At 37.4% G+C, this 25,027-nt stretch overlaps 1 protein-coding gene and 1 long non-coding RNA gene across 3 annotated transcripts; one reads left to right on the top strand and one right to left on the bottom strand.

The window, feature by feature from the left end:
• Positions 1 to 408: 408 nt before the first annotated feature.
• Positions 409 to 3,228, bottom strand: LOC120540320. Its single transcript, XR_005635792.1, has 3 exons — positions 3,188 to 3,228; positions 1,296 to 1,491; positions 409 to 447 (listed from the first exon to the last, which is right to left on the bottom strand). It is a non-coding gene; the product is annotated as an uncharacterized LOC120540320 (long non-coding RNA).
• On the top strand, positions 2,099 to 25,027 carry card19 (caspase recruitment domain family, member 19). Of its 2 annotated transcripts, XM_039770971.1 has the most exons (6): positions 2,100 to 2,212; positions 5,126 to 5,265; positions 5,982 to 6,138; positions 18,363 to 18,431; positions 19,941 to 20,009; positions 23,211 to 25,027. In XM_039770971.1, exons 1-6 carry the CDS (start codon positions 2,206 to 2,208, stop codon positions 23,324 to 23,326), a joined length of 558 nt encoding a protein of 185 aa, XP_039626905.1. In that variant the 5' UTR covers positions 2,100 to 2,205; the 3' UTR covers positions 23,327 to 25,027. The 2 variants fall into 2 exon arrangements, with proteins under 2 accessions (XP_039626906.1, XP_039626905.1); XM_039770972.1 differs by lacking the exon at positions 18,363 to 18,431 and having other exon boundaries at positions 2,099 to 2,212.

The following is a 25,027-nucleotide window of genomic DNA, read 5'->3' as shown; positions in this document are numbered from 1 at the left end:
ACCAGAGCTCCTCTAGAGACACCCTGTCATATGCTTTCTCCAGGTCCACAAAGATGCAATGCAACTCTTTCTGGCCTTCTCTATACTTCTCCATCAACATCCTCAGAGCAAACATTGCATCTGTGGTGCTCCTTCTTGGCATGGAACCATACTGCTGCTCACTAATCATCACCTCACTTCTTAACCTAGCTTCCACTACTCTTTCCCATAACTTCATGCTGTGGCTCATCAATTTTATGCCCTTGTAGTTACTGCAGTCCTGCACATCCCCCTTATTCTTAAATATCGGCACCAGTACACTTCTTCTCCACTCCTCAGACATCCTCTCACTTTCCAAGATTCCATTAAACTATCTGGTTAAAAACTCCACTGCCATCTCTCCTAAACACCTCCAGGTTTCCATAGGTATGTCATCTGGACCAACGGCCTTTCCATTTTTAAACGGCACTGTGAATAAAACACCAAACAATAGCTGTAGTGCTAATTAGACATCTTAGCAAAAGCCAAAATGTGATTTTAAGCTTTACTGATTGTGCTTCAGACACGGTACATTGAGTATTAAGTTATGCTAACTTCTAAAAAAAATTAGTGACAACACCTGTTGAGCAAAGTCTTTGTAGGCAGCAAACAACAACTGTATGCAGAGAAAAGAACATAGCGTAAGTAAATTGCTCTTGAAATGAAATAACCACCAACCTCGAATAAGACGCATCGTAAGAAGTGAGCAATGCGGGAGTACAAGTAAAATACAAAATGAGTTATGTACAGGACATTGCAAAAGTAACAGCCCCTCACAAAGAACTTGAACTACAAAGATCTCAGATGAAACTAGAACATCTTATATATCTAAGAGATTTTACAGTACAGCAATGGAAACATTTCTAGCGTGTTCAGAGTGTGAAAAAGAATTAAAAATAACTTGGGAATCAGCATTGATTGCTGCATAGTTAAAACCATATTTAAGTGGGTCAGACATTCACTTCTCATATTGAATCTTAAAAATAGATGAACTAAATATTAATTACTAAATAGGCAGAATCAGAGATGATTCTAGTCAGAGGTGACAACAAACAGCATGATGACCTTAGAATATAAGCAATTTGACAAATGGAAGACCACCATTCAATCCATCAAGCTCATTTGTTCAGCTAATAAGTAAACTGTCCCAATTAAACCTTGCTTTTACATTCAGATATTGGGAATATTTCAGAAGCCGCTTGCAAAAATAAAATGGTAATTTTGGCACAGATGGAATGGTTTTAAGTTTACCATATTTATGAAAGTTTACTCCTTACCAAAAGAAAAATGCTCTTTAGTAATCTCCTTGAACATTTCTGCGTGGGGTGTCATGCGGATAATCAGTCCTCCCCCACAACATGATTGACCGTTGGGTCCTGGAAGATTAAGTGTAGTTTCTGGTTTGCCCTTCTGTCCGGTGCTGGGTACTTATCTGCGCTGAACTGGTCATCCTGCAAATCCCCATCAACGCCCCTGAAATAGATGCGTGAATTCGTTAAGCGGCAACAGTCAACCTGGTGAAATCTTTTACCAGTTAGGTAATGGTTAGGTTTTTTTTTATGACATTTAAATGACAACCTGATTTAAAATGTTGAAAATAAATGTATATAATTGACGAACGAACTTTATTCTGCAGATGGAACAAACTCTATCTTACATTATCTTCTGCAACCAAAATTGCTAATCCTTTATATAAATTGTATTGATTGTAATCGTATGATAACATATTTAGAACACAAAAGGTGACCTGCGAGTACGGCTTAAGGAATCTCTTTACTCTCAACGAATTGGGACTCTCATAAAGCAGTTGATTCTTTAGATTTTCCGGCGACCAACGTTGTCATTTAAATATCATTAGAAAATCTCTTTGAACCTAACTGGTAAAGGATGTCGCCGAGTTGCCCCTGAACGACATGAATTACAAAATGGAATGGTGTAATTCTTTCTGCACTGTTTATCAGTTCCACCTTAATATGTTCTCCTCCTGCTTCTGTCCCTGCTCGGCGTCTATACTTCTTCCACCTTAAGGAATTTGTACCACACCCAGGAGGGAGGCGGGCGTCTTTGAAACATGACTCCGGGTCAGTCTGGTCGCCATCATGATAAGGTCGCCGAAGTGAGGAAGTTGGGACGCAAGAGTCCGTGAGCAGTATATATCACAGTAGAACAAAATACTACCATACAGAAATGTCAGGTTAGTGATGGTTACAGAACTATTTTGCACTTGTTATATATACTTAGCCTAAAAATAAAACTATTAACTAGTTGAAGTGACACAGCTTTAAACTTGTTACTGTATTTCGCTGACCTTACAGCGCGGGACCATGTCATTTTTTCGACTATCGGCTTAGGAGAGCATGCGACAGGGTCCCATGCACACGCCACGGGCTTCGTGTGGTGGACAAAGTACAGCATAACTTCTACACTCCGTTGTACAATTGAAAGTAATGACGGCTTGACTGTTCCGCGTATGCGCCTGTCAAGTTTGAACGACACGCGAGTCATTTCTTTTGGTGTACTTCCGGTGGAATTAGTGCGGTGTTTGTGCTTTGCTGTTGTGTTCGCCTCCAGTCGGAGGTTTCTGCTGCGACTTGCTTGGCGGCTCCACCAGCAGTCCTGTGGGCTAACAGGTGTGGTTACGGCAGGTACACGTAGTGGGCGGGGCTTCGATCCGGAGGGCAGTTTTACTCTTTAAAAAATCATTCAGGTGCCTCGTTGATTGTCAATTGATTGAGGTGATGAAAATAAAAAATGTAAGGCAGTTACGAACTGGATCATGCATACGTTTTATAAACCCGAGCCGTCTCTGACAATATATAAAGCAAGCAAAAAAAAGTGCATCGAACCTTGAAAATATCATTATATTGTAGCGACCACCGCGTCAGGGTCGGAAAAGAAGAATAAAACAGACGGACGAAGTAAAGTTCAGAAAAAAGTTTACTTGTACAGTAAATAAAAAAACAACAACACAGGGTTGTAACAGCAAAAAATGAACGTCTTTGACTTTGAACTATTTACAATCTCGATTATTTTTCTCATATTTGTGGTCCTCAGGGACGCCGTTAAAGAAAAGCAAATCAGTAAAAAGAAAACGCCGACTTCGTAGCCTCACAACACAACCTTCTAGCCCCTTCTCCAACGAGACTTATATATGGAACACATATACTACCTGACGTCTACTATTCGCTTTCAGGGTGACGATTGACCTCCAAGGTTATTCCTCGCTTTATTTTTATTATATTTTGTTGTAGAATCAACTCTCGGCAGCGGCCAGCAGGGCGGTCGTGTGGCGCATGCGTACGGGCGCCGTTCTCATTCCACCTTCGCCGTCACTTCCCTACCTCTTCATACCTTAAATCATTCTTGAGGCAGATTGAAGATTTAAGTGCCAGCGTAAGTGACAATTAAAAAAAAAAAAAAGCATACTAACTAATTACAACACAAACACTGACTTAATCAGTTTTAATGCGAAAAGATGCCGATGAAAGAAGAGAAGAAGCGGGCTGCTAGGGTGAAGAAAAGAAGCACATCAACCTCTAAGCAAACAAATGCTAAACTACAGAGACAGAGTATGAAAACTATGAATGCTGAAATCAAGTGTATTCCGTGCAGTGCGCCGTTACTGGTATTATTATAAGAAGGCTGGGGATGGAAGAAAAAAAATCTGAGATGGAGTGCACTTTAATTCCACTACTTAATGGCATTTCATTTTTTGTAAGATACTCATCCATCCGTTGTTGTCAGCCACATACCCAAGGAAGTATGGCAAGGAAGCTCAAATACACAGTGAACTCACATTTTGGAAGATATATTTTGAGAAAAGCAGAATCTTTTAGTGAAATATAATTATTTGTGCTATAAAAACTAATTTGTGTTAATTTAAAGAGGATCCTAATTTACACACAAAATAACCCATATATTAATTTTATTAAAAAATTCTTTCCCCATTACTGTATTGGGCGGAATTGGAATCCAACAAGAGACTCACTCACACATACCTACAGGCACTTGCAGAGAGCGTGTGCAGTCATCATTTAGTTGAATGTGCTTATTCTCGGGATATGTGATGCAATTAAACTCCCTAACGAAAACCTAAGCAGACCCAAGGAGAATTGCACATTTGACATATTAAGAAATTACCTGAACTCGTAAAAGCAAAAAAAAAAACAAAAACATTGAGGTTATCAGACCTATTGAGACATTTTCAGACCTACAGTACTTGCTCTGCTTCATTGCAGACGAGACTGTAGCCTATCCAGAATCTTCACATGCAAGGTAAAAACCAGCATTTTGCATGTCAGTGATTCAGGCCAAGCTGTTATTTCCACCATCAATATATTTAAAGAAAGCATATATTAGGAAGGCAATCTACATATGTTGTTTTTACAAAGGAATTAAATGGAATGCTTCCTTAAATGATAAAAAAATCCTAAAATTTTATAATTTCTCCAATTAAAACCTCCATACTGTACTTTAATCAATTTTCATATGATGTGTCATAGTCTTTTCATAGTTAAGCTGGTTAAAAATTTCACTTTAACCAATCTATGCGTTTTAGTTAAATTAATTCTTTTATGGTCACCACACAATTGTATGTTTAGTCACATATGACCAACAAAATATTAGTACAACAAAAATGTATTTTTTACTTTTTAGAGCATTTTTGAATAAAATTGTGTAACTGAAAAATCTTTCTTTAATATATTTTTTTAGGTTTGGTTATTGTTAGTGCCATAAAGAGAAGACTAGGAATTGTACCTTAATGTGATCGTAGACAGTTTTGAATCCTAATACAGTATATATTTTTATTTCTGAGTATAGAATACAAAAAGTATTTTTTGAGTTATATTTAAGACAAATATTAAGTTTTATATGCAAAATAGTATTTTCATGATGTTTTAATATAAACAGCTGCTTGTTTGTAATATCATACATTATTATTGGACTGCTCAGTCAGTGTGGCAAATAATTTAAACAGTTGCTTTTACCTGTCAAGTGGAATGCATATAGACTGAACAATGTACGACAGCTAACATTGTTTATTACCTGCTTACCTATGCTAAACCAGTTCGTAATTTGTATGCCCTGTTGATGTTTTTTTCTTTAGATAGTTACAGGGATCAGCTGCTGCTAGATGCCTTGTTCCTGAAGCAAGAACATCATTTAAGTACTGATCTACTTGATAAGCTGGTTCTGCAGCTTAACAGGATCTACCCTCAAATTTTAACAGACAAGGAAGCACACAAGGTATGCTCTTATTGCCATGCTTATATTTTTCTAGATCTCTACAATCATTTCTCTCTGCACTGACGCAGCTGCACATAAACAAGTAATCTATAAATATTTTTAATACAGATACATGTTTAATTAGCAACAGAAACATCCTGTCCTCAGTCTTGGTGCCTCAACAAAGCATTTGTGTTAACCCACATAGAGAAGGAAATATAAATTTGGCAAATATAACCAAAGCCTATGTGCATCATACAGTGTAATGATTTTTTGCAGTGTGAAAAAAATATTGTGTTTGGAGAAAATAAAAGAGAAAGTTATTTTATTTGAGCTGTGAAAAGTTGATATTTATGAAGCGCCTTCAAGAATACGGAATATATTAGTAGTTATTATGACCTCTGTTCATTTCTTTTTATTATCACTATAACGCTAAACAAATTGCATTGTCATGCATTTACACAGTAGTTAAGACATTTTTACCATATTCGTAATTCATTTTTACCATACCTAATTCATTACTGTCCTTTAAGTTTACAATGGTATGTACTGTACACCTGGCAAATGAGTACGGTAGGTATTTTTACAGATGAATCTGTTCTTGAACTGACTTTGAATTCTTCTGAATATATTAAGTCCCATCTGTTCTGCTAAGGTTCGTATTACTCACTTGCTGAAGACTCAAGGTGATGTGGATAACACAAACGTTTACGATCTGTGCTGTTTTCCTTTCCCAGTTCCGTAGCTTAAAGTTTGCAACCAATAAAAGGCTGGCAGAGTTGCTAGATTTCTTGCCAAACAAAGGAGAAGAAGCCTGTCACGAATTCTACCGTGCTTTGCAGATCCATGCAGAACACATTTACCTCAACCTGCCTAGCAGAAGAACCAGGAGAGGTGAGTTTTACAGACCAATGGTAATGTTTTGGGGAAGATGATCTTCCAGCATCTGCATGCTTAAGTTCCTTACTCCACTTTTTCACTAATATCAGGATCCACCTGCAACCACAGGATACTAGGTTAACAGCATGGTTCCAGTTAATTTTTCATTTCAGTGAAAGTGCAAAATGCTTACACATTCTCATGAGTTGCTTTTGCTGCTTTTTTATACTCTTGTTTTAGTTTTAAATATGTATACTCCCAGGTGTACTCTATACACAGCGGTGTTTTTTTTTCAGCTTTTCTTTTGTATTTGCCTATATACATTCTTGTTACAGAGAAAAGTCACCTTGTTGCATTAACAAGGGTGGAGTGGTGGCTCTGAGGCTACCCGAAGGTTGCTGGTTCGAATCCCCACCACTGCCAGAAAAAGAGATGTTACTCTGCTGGGCCCTTGAGCAAGGCCCTTAACCTTCAATTGCTCCAGGGGCGTTGTACAATGGCTGACCCTGCGCTCTGACCCCAAGGGGTATGCGAAAAGAGGCATTTCACTGTGTGTTGTCGTGTATAACTATGCATGTGACAAAGAAAGAAAGAAAGAAAGAATTAATTAATGTTGTTAGCCCAAACAATGACAAGCACATCATCCATAATCCACTATGCTTGTGACCTATATACTACTTAAAACAAAACTGACTCAAACAGGTAAAGTGAATGTTTGAAAACCAGGATCCATAACAGAATACTTTGAATACACTCTTTTTATCTTAATGATGAACCAGTCTGAAATCAAACAGTGACTTTCATTTTACTACTGTCTCACCAAAGGCATTCCACTTACCCATCAAGCTACATAATTCATTGCCGGTTCAATAAACCATTTGCGAAAATAGTGAGTAGAAATACAAGGGGAAAAATGCTTAGTCTGATCTACCCTTTCGTATATATGTTAACCTTAAGTCTCTTGTATGTGAGAGTAAAACATTTGTTAGAATGGAAATTTTTGCACTAATCAAAAATTAAAACATTTATCAAAAGTAGCAGAGCCTTAGCTTTCGTGTGATCGTTTTGCATTTTGCAAGAATCACATTTCTGAAAGGTTAACCTGTATCAGGATGATAAAATGGGATTGTTTGTTGGCCTCAGTAGTTATACTGTCAAGGTCTGTTACGTGAAAGATGCCATTTCATTACACACAACTAATACTGCTGGCATAGGGCAGTGAAAATGATTATAGAGCCATTATGCTGAAAAACTGAAGCACCACCAATTTCTGCAGTTTCAGTAGCAAGGATGATGTTCCAAAAAATACCTGAGTGCTTACATACCATGTACACTTGTGAAATTAGGATCCAGTAAGAGGTATGACCTCCCTTACAGTTATATTTTATATTGTAATTATTTCAGTACATAATAAAATAGGTTAAAATCGAAGACTGAACAGTCAACTTCCATAGTACTTTATCACAGCATATTATTATAAATCAAGGTAGGTTATTCTTTAACTATACAGTGAACTTACAAGGCTTTATCTGGAATGTTCTGTGCAGTTATGACATAACAGCACAAAGTAAAGTCCGGAGAAGACCTGCTAGATTAATTCCATTGGAGTATGAGCTGTGAGCTAGGGGTGGGTGGTACACTGGTAGAACCAGGACACCTATAGAAATACTCCTGTATCATTTGTATTGCAAGTTGACCAAATCAGGAAGTCGATTTTTTTACGTGTCATTCTGACACAGCACAACATAATGCTAGTACAAAGGTGGAGATGAACATCCACACAGTCTTTACCTTGCCATAGCTAAATTTGAATGTTCATGTACAGTGAAGATACATATAGGCTACATGTATTAAAACTGACAGTGTGTTTGTTTTAGCAACTGAATTAATATAAACATGTGTTGCAGAAAATTCATGCTATAATAATTGTGTACTGTATAGTGGAATCAGATTGCAGTTAGAGCTACTTTTGTTAAAATTTGTATTTTGCATTGTTATTGTAGAGACACTCAGCCTGTGAGAAAATGGGATCTTTTTTAGGGAACTGTAATTTTCCTCATTCGTCCTAAAGGCATGCATACAAGGTTAATTGGAATTTTTATTGATTAACTGATAGTGTACATGTGAATGAGTCTTGTAATGGACTTGCATCGCGTTTGTTTCCTGTCTTGCTCTTTATACTGCCAGGATAGAGTCTAGCTCCAATGACCCTGAATTGGACTAAACAGGATTGAGAATGTTCCTTCATTTTTATTGTGCTCTAGGCTTATGAATAAAAGTATGCTATACAACAATGAATGGAACTCGGTTAAATGTATTTATTCTGGTGTTGGATTAATGTTTGCAAGGAGATTGTTGTTTTAAGGTATATATCAAAATGTAATATGAAATGTAGGGGAACTGTTGTGACCATCTAGAAGACAGGTAACCCCTAAGTGTAGTATTTATTAAAAACATGGCTTGTGTGTAAATACAGTATATTTATAATGTACAATGTATACCCCCATGTATCTATATGTAAGTGTTTAACCTGGTGAGACATAGGAGGAGTGAGGCCCAGAGTCACCCCATAGTGCCTGGAACCTCCAAGTGTTGCAAACCAATCCCTCTAGCATCAAGTCTAACAGGGGGTGGATCAAATGGCCTGTTGCTAACATAACAACACTGTGGGAACAGTTTGATAATGATGTTGACAAAATTCTAGAGGCAACAATGAAGGGAAAGGCTGATGGAAAGCTACAAGCCATGACTACCATTATTGTCAGCATAGACATGAGACAGTTTGGAGAGGAAGAGAAGAAAAGCTCCAGAACACCCTACATAAAAAAAAAATTATAGAGCAGTGAGGATCAAGGTTATTATAGTTAACAAAAACTAAAATCAAAACTGAAACTATTATTAAAAAAACATTTTCATAAACTGAAATAAAATAATTAACACAACCAAAATTAAAAACTAAAACTAAACGAAACCATTAAAGTAGCTGGAAAGACTAACTGAAATAAAATAATAATTTACTAAAATATTTTTAGTTTTAGTTTTTGAACGAATATTCTTGCTGTTAGTCTTTAACCCTTGTAAGTTTTGCGATCCTACTCTGGATAAACAGGTTTAGATAATGTATATGTTGTTCTTAATCTCAGATGCTGTCTCTGTTGTTTTGTGCCTGTCCATACTCTTATTACCTGCTCTTGCTCTGCTCATTATGGGTTTACTGCTCTTATGGCGGGCTATTCAAGACTCACTACCCTTAACCTTGACACTACATGCTTGTTGTTCTTTGTTTCCCTCAATACAGCCAGGTGGGGTCTGCACACTGATTCAAGCCTAAGAGTCCTGTTCTTCCTAAGCCCTTGTGATTTTTATGAGAAAATATTTTATAAATTATAAAATTGTGTAAAATTGTTCATATTCAGTGTCTAGTTTTGATTATGTTTGTTTTTATTAGACAAAAACAAAACCAGATAGTAAACCATGTAGTGTAGTAAGCTTCCATTAACATTAAATTCATATCCAGATCTGTTAAGTGTGCAGTTCTGTCCGATTGCGACACAAAAGTAACTCCGTAGGAGCTGCATGCCATAATTACTAAAACTAAAACTGAAACTAATATATATAAAAATAAAATAGAAATACCTTTGTGAAATAAAAACTAAATTAAAACTAAAAATACACAATGAAGGAAAACTAAAACTAAACTGAATTTCCAAGTAAGATCAGAAAAAATATAGAAATAAAAACTAATATAAAAAGGCAAAACTATAATAACCTTGGTGAGGATCCACAATATCGGGCAGAAGATGAAGGTACTGAAGGTCCAGTACATAAAGGCAGCGAAGAAGGAGCACATTGGCTTGGCCCAGTTAATACACACCCTTCTCAAGAAGATCAGGGTCCTTCATTGCACTGAGCGCCAGCGGAGATGATCGCGCAAAATGGCCTGAAAACATATGGCCTTCATCGCCAACCCCTTCAAGTTCACCATGGAGCTGCTAAGGCAAAAAGCATAGTAGGAAGCTGATCTATTCACAGGAAGAAATACAGTAGATCAACATCTGAGGCAGATATACAGTGACCTGGAAAGAGAGCAGGAGTTGAGAGAGTGCAATATCTTAATAGACCCCCTGAACTGGGAGTGCAGTTTGACTTGTCAGAGCTGCAGCTGAAGGAAGTCAGAGAGGTCATTCACTAAGCAAGGGCAAACTCTGCCCCAGGACCAAGTGGCCCTTCATACAAAGTGTACAAGAATTGTCCTAAACTCCTGTTACATCTGTGGAAAATTCTGTGGGTCACCTGGAGAAGGATCCTGAAGGAGGAAAACTATACCGAGATAGACCAGTTTTGCATCATCTCCGTGCTGTGTGTAGAGTCAAAGACCTTCTTCAGTGCTGCTTCCAAGAGATTGGGCACCTACCTGACAAAGAAGGGTGGCATTTTAGGGATGCCAGGCTGTCTGGAACACACGGGAGTGGTGACACAACTCATCATGGAGGCCAGAGAGAACAGAGGTAATCTGACTATGTGCTGGCTCAACTTGCAAATGCTTATGGCACCATTCTACACAAGCTTGTACAGCTTACATTGGCAAAACATAATGTCCCCAGCAGGATTCGAGATCTCATTGATGATTATTACGACAATTTCAGGATGGGAGTCGTTTCAGGAGCAATGGCATCAAGCTGGTATAAAGTAGAAATTGGCATAATTACAGGGTGCACAATCTCCATGATGTTATTTTCCCTAACCATGGACACGTTCACCAAGTCTGCTGAACCTGAGTGCAGAGGGCCAAGAATGAAATCCGCTTAAAGGCAACCAGGCATTAGTGCATTCATGGATGGCCTAACAATCACCACAGAATTGGTCACATGCTGCTGGTGGATTCTGAAAGGGCTAGAAAAGCTGGTGGAGTGGGTCAGGATGCGTTTCAAAACAGCCAAATCAAGATCCATGGTGCTGAGAAAGTGCAAGGTGTAGGACAAGTTCAGGTTTACCATCACAGAGAAACCAGTCAAGAGCTTGGGCAAAGTTTTTCACAGCTCATTGTGAGACACAGCATCATCCAGTCAACTTGTACTGAATTGGAAGGCTGGCTGATAGCCATGGACACATCTGACCTTCCAGTGCAATTTAAAGCCTGGATCTATCAACACAGCATTCTACCTAGTATCCTGTGGACCCTCCCTGTCTATAAGCTCCCACTCTCAGCTATTGAGACCTTGCAAAGAAAGGTCAGCAGCCACCTCAGGAGATGGTTGGGGCTGCCAAATAGCCTGAGCAGCATCACATTCGGTGGCAACAACAAACTGCAACTGCCCTTCAAATCCTTGGAGGAAGAATTTAAAGTATCAAGAGCCTGAGAAGTGATACATTACAGAGACTCAAGTGATCCGGTGGTGGCCAACGCAGTGATCCAAGTGAGGACTGGCAGGAAGTGTAGGGCAGACGATGCGGTTCTGGGAGCATAGGCAAGGCTGCGTCACAGGAGGCTGGTCAGAGTTATTGTTTGAGGCAGAGTTGTTTTAGGATCCTTTCCAACTCCCCAATCAGATACCACCAGAGGGAAGGGTGGGTGCCACCTAGTGCAGGAGGAGGTGAGAGCAGCAGTGTAGGAGAGGAGATCCTGCAAGGCTGTGGGAATAAAGCAGCAGGGAACTTAGATACGATGGGAAAACATGGTTGAGCAGAAAGTGAGATGGTCTGAGCTGTAGAATGACACACTACTAAGCCTATCAAATCTGCACACGTGGTATAGAAGAGTCTCCGGCATGCCCAGTGTGTTCCAAGCAAGGAACCTTAGAACACATCCTCAGCAGCTGTACAAGGGCACTTGGAAAGGGAAGGTATTGATGGAGGCATGATCAGGTCCAAAAGACCACTGCTGAAGCAATCAACACATGACTTGAGTGGGCGAAGCAGTGCCAAACCTCTAAGAAGACCATCACCTTTGTAAGAGCTGAAGAGCAGCCAAATCCCACCACTAAATCATAATCTGCAGGCATCCTGGCATCAAGAACTGACTGGCAGTTATTAGTGGACTTCAGATGGCAGCCAAAGTTCCCCAGCCACACTGCAGCCATCACCCTGTGACCAGACATAGTCCTGTTGTCTGAATTCACCAAGCAAGTCGTTCTTCTGGAGCTAACGATCTCATGGGAAGATCATTTGGACAAATCCTTTGAAAGGAAGCTCTCCCAAGTACGCGGAACTGGTCAGCATGTGTTAGCAGTAAGAGGGGAGAGCTAGGTGTCTCCCAGTGGAGGTCGGGTGCAGGGGATTTACGGCCCGTTCTTTGGTCAGAGCCTTTAGCAGTTTGGGCATCATAGAAGAGGGGAAAAGGAGAGCCATCCACAGTACCATCAAAGCAGCAGAGAGAGCCTCAAGATGGCTATGGCTCAGGAGAGGAGAGGTTTTGGGTCAGAGTAGCTAAGGAGACAGGCTGGGATCTGATCAACCCTGGTGAGGTCACCTGAAGAACAGTGTATGATGTTGAAAGACCCGAAACACTTGATGATCCCAGGAACATCACTGATTAAACTTCCAGAATGAGGCATCAGCAGATGTATATTCACAGTAATTGTATATATACTGTATACATATACATACATACATTTATTTTACAAATTATATTGTTAGGTCTCCTAAATATTAATAGTACAAGTACATGGTACAGAATACTTTTATTATGCTAAAGCCAGCTGTCAATGGAACTGAAGCAAAGTTCAAACATACACTTGGAAATAACTTCTGGGGTCTCATGTATACACAGTGCATATGCACAAAAATGTTGTGTATGCCCGTTTCCACGCTCACTTCGAGATGGAAAAAAAAACTAAACTTGGAGTAAAGCCTACACATTCACATGCCAGCCCTACCCTGTGTGTACACAAGATTTCATTTGGTTTTGCAAACTGGCAGCACCCAAAGTCAATGCAGTGCTACTGTTCCTGTGAGGTTTTAAACATTCTTTTTTAGATTCACATCCCAGACGCTGCGTTATCAAATACACTGAAATTAACCACATAATTTATAAATTTAAGACATCTGATTGTAATCAACCTGTAACAATATAATGGTCCACGGAATGGCCAAACTATTCCAAATACAATGGTTGCTTTAGAATTATTAACTCTCAGTGCACCACTCAAAGTATTTTAACCCACTGTATGTGAGTATGAAATCAGCAATACAGCAGCTGGTCAGAAAGCTCTATGGCAGGCTGTGTCGGGATACAATATCTACCCTGGAGAACATTTATAGCACACGATGCAACAGCCATGAGCATAGTCTGTTTGAAATTCTCGCATTCTGCAAACGCTTCAGAGCCTTTCTTGCATAAACCTTGTGATACAGAAACAATTTCATCCCAACAGCTATAAAAATGCACTCAATCAGTCCATCAAGTGCTCCTGGTAGAATTGTTTGTACTTGTAAATACAATTACCTCACTGTAAACTCGCCCTATAGTTGTAATATTGCACAACCTGAGCCACTTTATGAACCATTTGCACTATCTGCAATATATGTACACGTATATTGTACTTTGTTTTTATTGTATTATTATTTTATCGTTTTATAGGAAAATAAGTTTATGGAGGATTTGCATATTGAATCTCATTGTACCATACAATAACAAAAAAGGAATTCAATTCAATAGAAGAGAGTGCATATTTACAGATGATGACGACTGGCCTCTAAGTCGATTTAGATTTAGAGCTATCTTCTTGGAGCTTGATATAATTTTTTAAGATGAAATGCATTAAAGTATGTCTCTCTATTATAATAAAAAAAAATCCTGGGATGAGACGAGACTTTTTAGCCTGGGACGAGACATGACTTTTTCAGATACTTTAACGTCCCATGAGACAAGAATTTGTGCCAAAAGATTTAACCAGGGCCGGAAATAAAAAACAAAGAGTAGATGACAAAGTAGAACGTTGCAAAGAATTCAAAAACTTTGGCATGATACACTTGCAGGGCACTTTGGAGATAATTAAAGTACTAAAATTCGAAAGTATCAAAAAATTTATTGTAAAGATCGCAATAGCGCAAACAAATGGAAATTATTACTCGATGAAATAATGGAACAGCAAAGTGGATGGTGAGGGAAGCGAGCAAGGGGCAAAGCCCCCTAGTATATTACATTATACAGATACATTTTTAACTTCATTTAAAATAATCTATACTGTTAATTATTAAACGTGTGGGCATAGTGGCACAGCAGTATTGATGAGCTGGATCCCTGTCCAGGGATTGGTCCTGTCTCGTGCTGTGTCCTTGCTGGGACTGGATGGGTAGATGGATGGAGTAATTAAACATGTACTACGAAGATATTTCAATGTTCTTTAAATGTTTTGAAGAATCAGCGTTCTAAGCTTACAGATGGATTGACATTTATTAAAGAGCTTATTGTGTGATGATTGATTACGTGGAGAAAAAAAAGGAAGTACAGAACCTCAAGGTTGGTATGTTTGAAAGAGACAGTACTGCAGCATTAAATTATTTCATCGAGGGTTGCGCACATCCCAACAAGCATCTTGCGGGAGGCAGGAAAAATCTTTGGACTGGGTGCCAAGCTCATCGCTACCATGGCGCCACCGTTCCCTCATGTTTAATACATCCATCCAAAATGATATTTGAATTGTTGAGATAGCTGTAATATCATGAATGTAATGTATACTGTGTCCTGTCGGTATAAGAGAAAGCCCATTTAAAAAGCACATAGTGATTCACACACATACAGTAGAGCACACAGAAAAACAAAGCATTTAACGTGCTACTTTAGTTACGATGGGATCTGAGAAACTCTAGTAAATTTAACATTGATTTTAAGATGAAGTTTATGACGTTCTACTTTAATGACAAAGTAAACTAGGAGATTAAAATGGACATTTTGACCTCTTTTTCAGTGTCCTTATTTTTTTTTTTTTCTCTGTACCCTAATACGCTTCCATATGACACTCAAGACAGTGGGGTATGACTAGCCTTTTCACTGCAATTTTGATATCTGACACTTCTTTTTTTATTTCGGGCACTGGGCAACTTTCTGAACTTGAACTTTCGAGTTTCTCTGCCACTCTGCATCACTCAATCATCTTCCTTTTGTTATTTATACCACAGTTTAAGCCCACCAATAGTAAGTTTTTCCCTGTTTCCACTTCACATTTGCTGAAATTCTGTTTTTTCACGTGCTTTTGCCATTGCCTTTTAACCAAACACTGAATGGGAAAGGTGATATTTATAGTGATTTGCATATTAAAATATGCATAATTATGGGAGGGGTCAGGGTGGGGTGGCAGACACATGCATCTGAATTTTTTTGTGCATACACACATTTCCACTTTTGTCTGTACACCATGTTTTAGTGTGAGTTCTACACACGGCGTTTTGCATGAGGCCCCTGGTGTCCATTCTTATAAGGAAGAAGTAGTCTAAAATCTGAATTTTTCCAATTTGATTCTAAGGGTGACTAATGTGTTTAAATAATAAGCTAAAGTTCACTGTGTGACCCTGATCAAGCCATCTTGCACGTATGTGCTCTGGTTGTAGCAATTCTGTATGCGTATATGCAGTATTTTATGGTCATCATTATCATTTAAGTTCTTCTTTTTCTGGTGAGTGTCATGGTTTAAAATCTTAGCCAGACTGATGAGTTTTCCCTATGCTTAGCAACATTTTTCAGCCAGTTGGTGGACACCAGCAGTAAAGGAAGTTATTTTATTGAAGGATAAGGTGTTTTTGTGCAGTGAGAGTAAGAGGGTCTCTAGATTTCATTGATCTCGCCTGCTGGCTAAAATATTAGCAGCTGTAGCAGTGGCAGAGCAATGAGCTGTGTGTGTGTTTCTAATCATGCAGTTCTAACCAAGTTGTTTTTTAATATGTCACTTTGAATAAAATCAAGAAAAGATACACAGTTAGCTATTTGGTATGAATCCCAGGCATTTCCATAACTCATCTTTAGTTTTCTGTGCTTCAGAGAAATGAGTTACATTCAGATCATTAATATCTTCAAAATTTTAATTGACAACTGAACTTGAACTGAAAAGTTTTTCCGATGGTTTATATTCACTAAAATATGTTCAGAAAAAGTTAAAGAAAGCTATAGTGAAATGAAATAAAAAGCCAGCTAGCTGAAATGAACATCAGAGCTTGACTTCTTGTGGGGTTAAGAGTACCACCTGTTGGCCAGTGTCTGCATTAACTGAAACTTCACATTATTAGTAAATGTAGGTAGTAATAGGGTGTTGTACTGTGTTAGCTATTATGAATGTAGTGAGAAGTCAAGCAAAATGACACCTTTTATTGGCAAACTAAAAAGATTACAATATGCAAGCTTTCGAGGCAACTCAGGCCCCTTCTTCAGGCAAGATGTAATCTGAAGAAGGGGCCTGAGTTGCCTCGAAAGTTTGCATATTGTAATCTTTTTAGTTAGCGATTACATTTTGCTTGACTTCATAGTAAATGTAGGTGAATTGGACAGTACATTAATTGGCATTTCCCTAGCAGAGACAGAGATGAATACCACAGTTCTTTCCACATAAACCCAAAAGTTTCAAAGTATGAATTCAACATGTTGTTAAAAGCGTGCACAGGATTATTGTCCTATATCGATCTTTTGTGTCCCATAATTGTTGTAGACTAGCTGGTGATAGTCTCCTGCAAACAGCTGATGTTTCAGGAACCATTCTGTAAGTTCCATCATCTTGCTACTAATTACTTATTATTATTATTATTATTACTTATTACTGAAAATAATCCTTTGCAAATAAGAACACTGTTGTAGTAATGAGAGGCAACGTTTACCCCTCGGACAAATAAAATCTATCTAACTATCTATCTATCTACTTTTTGGCTCATTTGAACTTTTTACAAATGGTTTTGTAGAACCATGCAGTAAGTAAAAGTGTGCTATAAACAGAAAATGATTTTTCATGGGACAGTAAAGATAAAAACAAAGTTAGCATCACTGTTTTCAGCTGCCAGATGGGTATACTATGAACCAAATGCACAAAGCACCTCACGTACACCATTGCATTTGCAAAGGCTGAAACCTCTTCAGCTTGGCATTTTTCATATATACTGTGTAGTTTATGTTTTGAAATATTTTGATGCTGTGTATATGGCATATTATACTGCTGTGTTTAGTTAAGCTATTTAAATTTGAAAAAATTGCCACTTGTGAAATGAACACTGTTGTTACAGAACACAAGCTGGATCTGTATATATAATTTAAAAACAGGTCTATTGGAAGTTTGAGAAAGATATCAAAATATTAATTTATTTCTTTATAAATATTAAAAATGTCATTTTTAATTCAATAAGATATATTAAATAGATCAGTTTTTAAATAACAATCATGATCAAGAAACATTTTGCAGATAGAGTTCACATGTAATTAATTACCTTAGAGTAAAGTTCTTGTATGTGCTAATAGAGTGACTCAGTTTTCATTTATTTGGACTCTTAATGCACGGATTTAATGTTAGCTGTGTTGTTGAGGCTTGTGATGGCAGTTCTCCTGTAGTCTGCTTTAATATTATGTGTCAGTGAAACACCTCCGAGGAATGTTTCTTGTGCCGCTTCAGTGTTGTGACATCTGTTCCTGTCCTCTGCTCTGCAAAAGGGGGGAGTAAAGTAGAGGGGGCTGGCTATCAGTGGACCAAAAAACATTCATCTTAAAATGACTCCATAGACTTGACGTTTTTTATTTTATCAATGCATGTTAAAGGCAATATACAGTAAATGTGTAACTTTCAAATCTAAAAATATGAATGCTGTTTTCAGCCGTGAAGCAATGCAAAATAAAATAAATCAGAATTTATTCTGGAATATTAAGAAAGTTACTTCTGAAAAATGCAAGTACAGATAAAGATCAATTAAATAATGCATCTACTGTTTGGTTGAGTTTTATAAATATGTGATGAGTATTGTTGGTGATGTTATTGTAATATTACTTTCTTCGTTGTCCTTATTATGGAAACTGTTCATAATAAACTGCAAATTTTATAAATGTACTTGAGTTTACTAAATTTACTAATTTTTTTTAGCATTTCATCTGACGATATTTGCCAATTCTTTAAAAACTATTGTAGATAAATAGGTTCTTTTCTATAAACACAAGGTCAGGAAGAGCACATTCATGTACTCTTCATTGTAAGTGTAAGAGGACTACAATTTCGGCTCAACTTTCTTGCACTGTTTTTTTGTTTTGTGTGGTTTAAAAAATTGTTTCTTTCTAGATGCTGCTGATAGCAAAGAAGTTAAAATGTCATCAAGCTTTGAGGAGAAATGTGTGCTCAATGAGAGAGGTAAAAGCATCATCCAAGTTCTCTTTTTGTAACCGGGTTTGTTTTAAGATATCTATAGGCCATTAGTATTAAAGCATTCTCTTTGATCAAGTTTTTTCTCTTCATTGCTGCTCTTTCCATGGGGAGTAAATCTTCTACTTGGGGCAGTAAAGGGCACCAAGGCCATCGCAGTGCACACATATCTACACTCACTTAAACTGAATCAGTTTAGAGTTGCCAATTAACCTAACACACAAGCCTTTGAAATATGAGAGGAAAACCAATGTAGCTATAGAAAGAATATGTATTTTTTTTTTTTTTTGTTCTTTATTTTGCCTTATACAATTTCTCGTATTAGGAATTTGTTAGTTTTCGCATACCCCTTGGGGTCAGAGCGCAGGGTCAGCCATTGTAAAGCACCCCTGGAGCAATTGAAGGTTAAGGGCCTTGCTCAAGGGCCCAGCAGAGTAGGATCTCTTTTGGCTGTGATGGGGATTCAAACTGGCAACCTTCGGGATACCAGTGCAGATCCTTAGCCTCAGAGCCACCATTCCACTCCACATAGTAGCCAGGCAAAGATTTGAACTCATGATTCTGGACCTGTTAGCAGTAGTACACTTTGCAAACCCCATGTTACCCTCGTCTGTTATCTCTTTTGTCATTAAGTGTGTTTAAATACTCTCACAAAACCAGGATGAGGTTAATGAGCATGGAGCCTGTGTCTCCGGAGATTGCTCTGCTGAGTTTAGCACAGTACGTTCTGCTCATTAACATTTTCTGAAATACTGAGACAGTTTATCTCACCTACTTGAAAAAATAATGAGATTGCCTGAGCATTTGCATCTGGAACTTTACCTTCATGGACATTTCCACTGTTTTCTACCCATGGCTGCTGGAGGTATCTGCAAAGCAAACAGACAAGCACAGGCTAGCAGAGTGTAACAGGCAAGCACAGATTATTCTTAATGGCAGTGTGCAAGGTTTACATGCCCAAATAACTGCGTTACTCACAGAGACATCTACTTATGTTCACTTGATTTCTCAAACACCAATATCCCAGCTTCTCCAACTAGAATAAGGGTATATTTGGCATTTTAAAAATTGGATTTCTTTGAATAACCAGGTTATTAAATCACATGTAAATGCATTTAATGATAAATCATTTTTTGAATATGTATTCTGAGTGTTAATATTCAGTAGTCTGGGCCTTGGAGAAAGTAATTACATGAGCCAAAATTATAATTTGTTTGATATGTACAAAAATAATGAGAGGCAACTGCCATATCACCACAGTAGTTATTTACCATAGAACCGCAGGCTAACATTAAATGATTTAAATGGCTCTTTATCTTGTGGAAAAAATACACAATACAGCTATGATTTGAAAATTAATCAGAGTTGTCTAAATTGATGCACTTGATTGCATAACTTTACACAAGCATTTAATACACAAATTATCTGCACTCTTTCCTGCATTTGTTTTTTTCTTTTTGTCATACAGTCACGTTAACTGTACTTTTTATTTTTCAGGTCCAGTGTTCTACATCACTTGCTTCAGTCTGGTTGCTGGACTGGCTTTTCTTTATTACTGCAATGAAGGTGATTACATTTCTTTTCCCTACAAGGGAAATCAACTCTGCTTAGTTTGGTCTGTAATTAGTGATTTAGTCTTTACTTTCCATAGAATATCACAGACTCTAAGCAAACTGCAACTTGTTGTCTGGACTGAATATGATTTCTTTGCCATGCTTTTGTGTGATCTTTGCCATAGTCATAGTTTCAATGTTCCACATGCTTTTGTAAGGAAATCATGAGGCTGGGGCTGAAGCCATAATAGCACTCTGAAATCTGAATTTTAAAATTCATTACAATTTAAATGAAGGCTTTATCCAGTTTACATAAAAACATCAGTTCTGTATAAAGCAAACACTTAATGAAGCACAAAAAACGTTTGCATGCTAGTACAATTAAAAGATAATTGGACAAAATAATCAGGGAAGCAGTAGTGCAAAAGAAAGAAATAAGGTTTTAAAGCGAAGGGAGTCAAAGCAGTAGTCTGCCAGTCCAGGGTTACTAGATTTTCTGCCATACTGGTAATTTTGCCAGTACAGTATTAATAGTCTGGTGGATTTCTAAAATTTTCCTTGTTTTGTTACGGGCTCTTAATGGAATTCCATTTAAAAGCACAGATCAATTGAATAGATGACAAGACTAAACTGCACGGCACTAAATTACTCGGGTCAAAGACAAGACTTGGGATTTACTCAAGGAGGTGTGCTGTGCTGTGTACATGGTGCTCTTAGTATGAAGCTGACGTTGTGGCTCTGACTGGTATCCTTTGGGTCGACTTTCAGCACCTTAGCTGGTAAAGCTTAGGGCTGTCTCTTTTCCTTTGATGTGCCTGCCATTGCAGTTATAAGCTATTAACTGTTCTTCATCTACGGATGATTCCATCTTAAGCGGGTACTCATGTAGCTTTGCTTTAATAAAACTTACATGGCATCAGTGACCCTTAAGTCACTTTTGACACTTTCTGGGAGATTGATGTTCAAGCTGCATAATGTAAAAGAAAGGTACAAGTAATTAAGGCAGAAGTTGCTAAAGAATGTTTATGTATGTTATGATTTGGTATTTTAAGCACTGCCAATCATTTTGTAACTGTGATTTATTTCAACGATTGACTTAAACTGGAAATGCAGCAGCTCTCTTTTGTGCCTACAAGCTCAAGTTCCCTTGTAAGATTCAACTCTTAACTGCTTTTTCTTTTGTGGGTACTTGCACTTTAACTACCTTCACTATACGAGACACACTTGTTTGTTTGTATGCATGTACTGTATGTGTAATCATAATTATATTCTGATTATATTATATATAATAATTATATTATGTCAAGTCAGTTATAGTTTAGATATCTAAAACAAAATTTGAATTGTCTGAATGTGCTTCACTGCAAGAAATGATATATCTAAGCAAGTGAAAACTTTGATATCAAAGCAGAATGTACTTTATCATGCAACTGAGGAAGGTTTCCCATGGAGTACTAAGATATCTATACAGTGGAACCTTGGTATACGTCCTTAATCCATTCCAGATCCTTTGACTTATACCAAACAAGACATATAGCAAACAAATTTTTTCCATAAGAAATAAAGGGAAAATGATTAATCCATTCCCATGAAAAAAAATCCTATTGTTATTGGCATATTATGCATTGATGGGGTTGTATAAAATAATTTAAACACTGCTTAATACTAAAATATATAAATACAAAAGCAATTAGATGAAATAAATGAAAATTTAACCTCACTTTACTTTTTAATAACGTCTTTGTTTTTCTCAATCGTAGATACCGTCGTTCTCAGCATACGATATGCAGCAGCCAAGTCCCAGATACGCATGCCACCTTCATACTTTTCAACAATCAATTCAAATTTTACACAAAAAAACACAAAATCACGTGAAAATTCACAGAGAGTTATAACGCAGGTTGTTAACTGAATGCTAGCAACTGCCATACTGACGCTCGTGGGCAGTCGTGGCTTTGTCTCGAGAGAAGTAAACAAGGGTAGTGTAGTGTTCTCTAGATTGAAGTAGTGACACACTCAGAATAACGTTTCGAATGCTGTTTATTTTGAATCATGTTTAACCAACTCTCCATATAACGTGCCTTCTAAACCACACCCCTCCCTCCGGCAGTCATACGTCTCAAAAGACGCAGACCATAGCAATCAACACCTGAACATAAAGCAATGGACAAAAGCATCATTGAACAATCATATACAACAGGTAGCATGCGGGTTGTTCACTGAATGCTAGCAACTGCCATACAGATGCTCGTGGGCAGTCGTGGCTTTGTCTCAAGTGAGAGAGAGGTAAACAAGGGTAGCACGCGAGTTAGATTCCAAACAAAGGTCGTATACCAAGCAAAATTTTTCATGTTCAAACAGGACGTATACCAAGTTGGACTTATTCCAAAGCGGACATATACCAAGGTATCACTGTATTTACATTTTGACTAGTGGCAGTTTGAGATGTATCTGATTTTAAAAGTTATCTGCAATGAAATTTTGAGGAGCCACAGCTGAATACCAAATAAGCAGGTATCTGTAGTTTTGATGAGCTGGAATAACTGATGCAGTCAACTATCTTTAGACTTGTTAAAATTACATTTTAGATATCAACAATTAAATTTAAGTAAGAGGTTCAAGGATAAGTCTGTTAGTTTTGAAAATGTTGATCTAATTCAGGAGTGAGGCCTCTATACACAGTTAAAGAGATGATTTAATTCTAGGTTCTGCAGCAAAATGTGTGCTACTAAGTACAAAACAACAATTTTGTTCATCTTGTTATTTGACGTGTTTTACAGAAATTAGTTGTTTTGCCAGAAGTAGCCATTTTTTCTGTCTTTCGGTTTTTTATAAATTTTAAAGGTAAATTAAAATTCCAGCTCATAAATCACATTTACTTCACGTATCAACAACATCATCCTCATCACTTAAACATTGAACACAATCATGTGATCTAAAATGCTATAAAAAATGTTCCAACTCAGCGTTGAGTCCTAGATCAAAGGTTTTTTTTCCTTGTGTATATTATGCAATGTTTTGTGATATTTCTGGTTTAATATTTTGTTTTTCACTGTTCTGTATAGGTTAAACATTCATCTCATGCCCTCTTTCTTTAGCACGTTAAGTAGGTCATGTTCTTACGTCTTAGAATCCAAAATGCAGACTGGTGGTGCATGAGACCCATTTCACACTGTGCTCTGAACACATTCTGTTATATTTTCTTTTCCTCCAGAGAACAAAACACTGGGAGATGCAAAGCAGATATTAGCTTTTTCAGCTTTAGGCTTTGGCAGACGTGCAAAGGACCTCTTAATATCGTATGCAGAGGACCAGTTTAAACAGAAATAGCAGCACTCATGCCTCGTCTTTCATGATTCACGTCTACTGAAAATGACATGCTGACAAAATACAAATCCAAGATGTCACCAAAACCAAATTCAAACTGGTCCTGAAAAGGCAGCAATAAAAAACAAAGGATCACTTTTAAGTGTACTTATATATTTATATATTGTAGCATGTAAATAGAACTAATAGTTTTATGTCACGTTTTTACTGCATAATAGATACCTTTGTGCCTTATATTCATGACTTTGCACTTTTATGCCTTTTTATATATTGCTGTGCATATGTTTTTTTTTAATAATAGTTAAATGATTTTATGGTATCTGTCATTTGTTTTCCAGCAGTGTGCACTATTTTGTAATACAATCTATGACTGTATTTCTATGACTCTTTTGGGCATTGGGTAAATTGTATGTAACTCTCACATTGAAACCAAATCTTTGTAATGTGGCTTTTGTTAACTCTACCTGGAGGTCCGACTCGGAGGTCCAACTGATTTATCTCTGTTAGATGAGCTCAACCAACTAAAATGTAATCAGGCCAGACTCAAAAATTAAACACACAGGCAAAGGTGAGTAGTGGTTAGGACAGGCTGCATCTGTTATGGACCCTTCTATGTGCTGGTATCGATAATGTCCACTTTAGTCTATTAATGCTGCTTTTGCTGCCAGCATGCACTCCTTTAATATTAGAGTGACATTACTTTGAGCAAAAACTGCCACTTAAGAGCCTTAGCTAGATCTGGTTTGTTTTTTGGAATTAATGATTTGTCCTTATTCTAATTGTGTAATTATTCTGTGCAAAAATTGCCCTTTCGACAGTGAGCAGATCTACCCAATTTTAAGTAACAGTTTTGGATATCATAGTGCATCCTTCAATCTATTTTGCCGTGACTTGAATTCAGTTATTAATACTATATAGACATTTCATAAATCATGGTAACAGTCTATTATTCTCTGCTTCTTTGTCAAAATTGCTTCTTTACATTTTAAACGACTAGGCTTAGAACTTTCCAAAGCAAGCCATGATCTTCATAGTCAAGTCAGCAAGAGCTGTAAGTCTGCTTTATTTCTTTGACATTTTTAAATTTGTAGCTTCAAAGTTAACTTCTTTACTTGTATCCTGGCCCGAAAAAAAAAGAACCAAACACATTTGTAAGTAGATTTGTTTCTTTGTAAAATAATGCATGCATATCAAGGGTGCAGGGGTTCTCTACTAACAAGAAAAGTAAGCCTAATTCCTGTCCACACTGGTGAGGAAACAGTCCCATTTGAGGAAGAGGACACAAAAGTTTTTAAAATGTTGACATAACACTATTTTTGAAGGCATGAAATGGGGCATGTGTTTACTTTTCTTCAGGTGAGAACTCGATGATTAGTTTAAGTATAAATCATACACTTCAGAAGCATTGTTAATACTCGCGTTTAAAACTCATAAGTGAATGTAAGTCCTCATTAAGTTCTGCTTCATGAGAATGAAAAATACCAGGCTAGTATAAACACACATATAAAGATGATTTCCCAGTGTAATGGGTATGGCTGCTTCAGAAATCCGGCATCCATTATATGGCACACAGACAGGGTTTATGGTAAATTATTCACTGAATTGTGTTAATCACTTTTTAACTTGTTGCTTCAAGTTGTAATTGTTCTCATAATCCCCTAAGTGAACACACAAAGGCAAAAAAAAAAAGTCCTTAAGACGACA

Source organism: Polypterus senegalus, chromosome 12 (genome assembly GCF_016835505.1).
Source record: "Polypterus senegalus isolate Bchr_013 chromosome 12, ASM1683550v1, whole genome shotgun sequence".
Lineage (NCBI taxonomy): Eukaryota > Metazoa > Chordata > Cladistia > Polypteriformes > Polypteridae > Polypterus > Polypterus senegalus.
The sequence above is the reverse complement of the archived record's forward strand: the minus strand, read 5'-3'. Positions and strand labels throughout refer to the sequence as shown.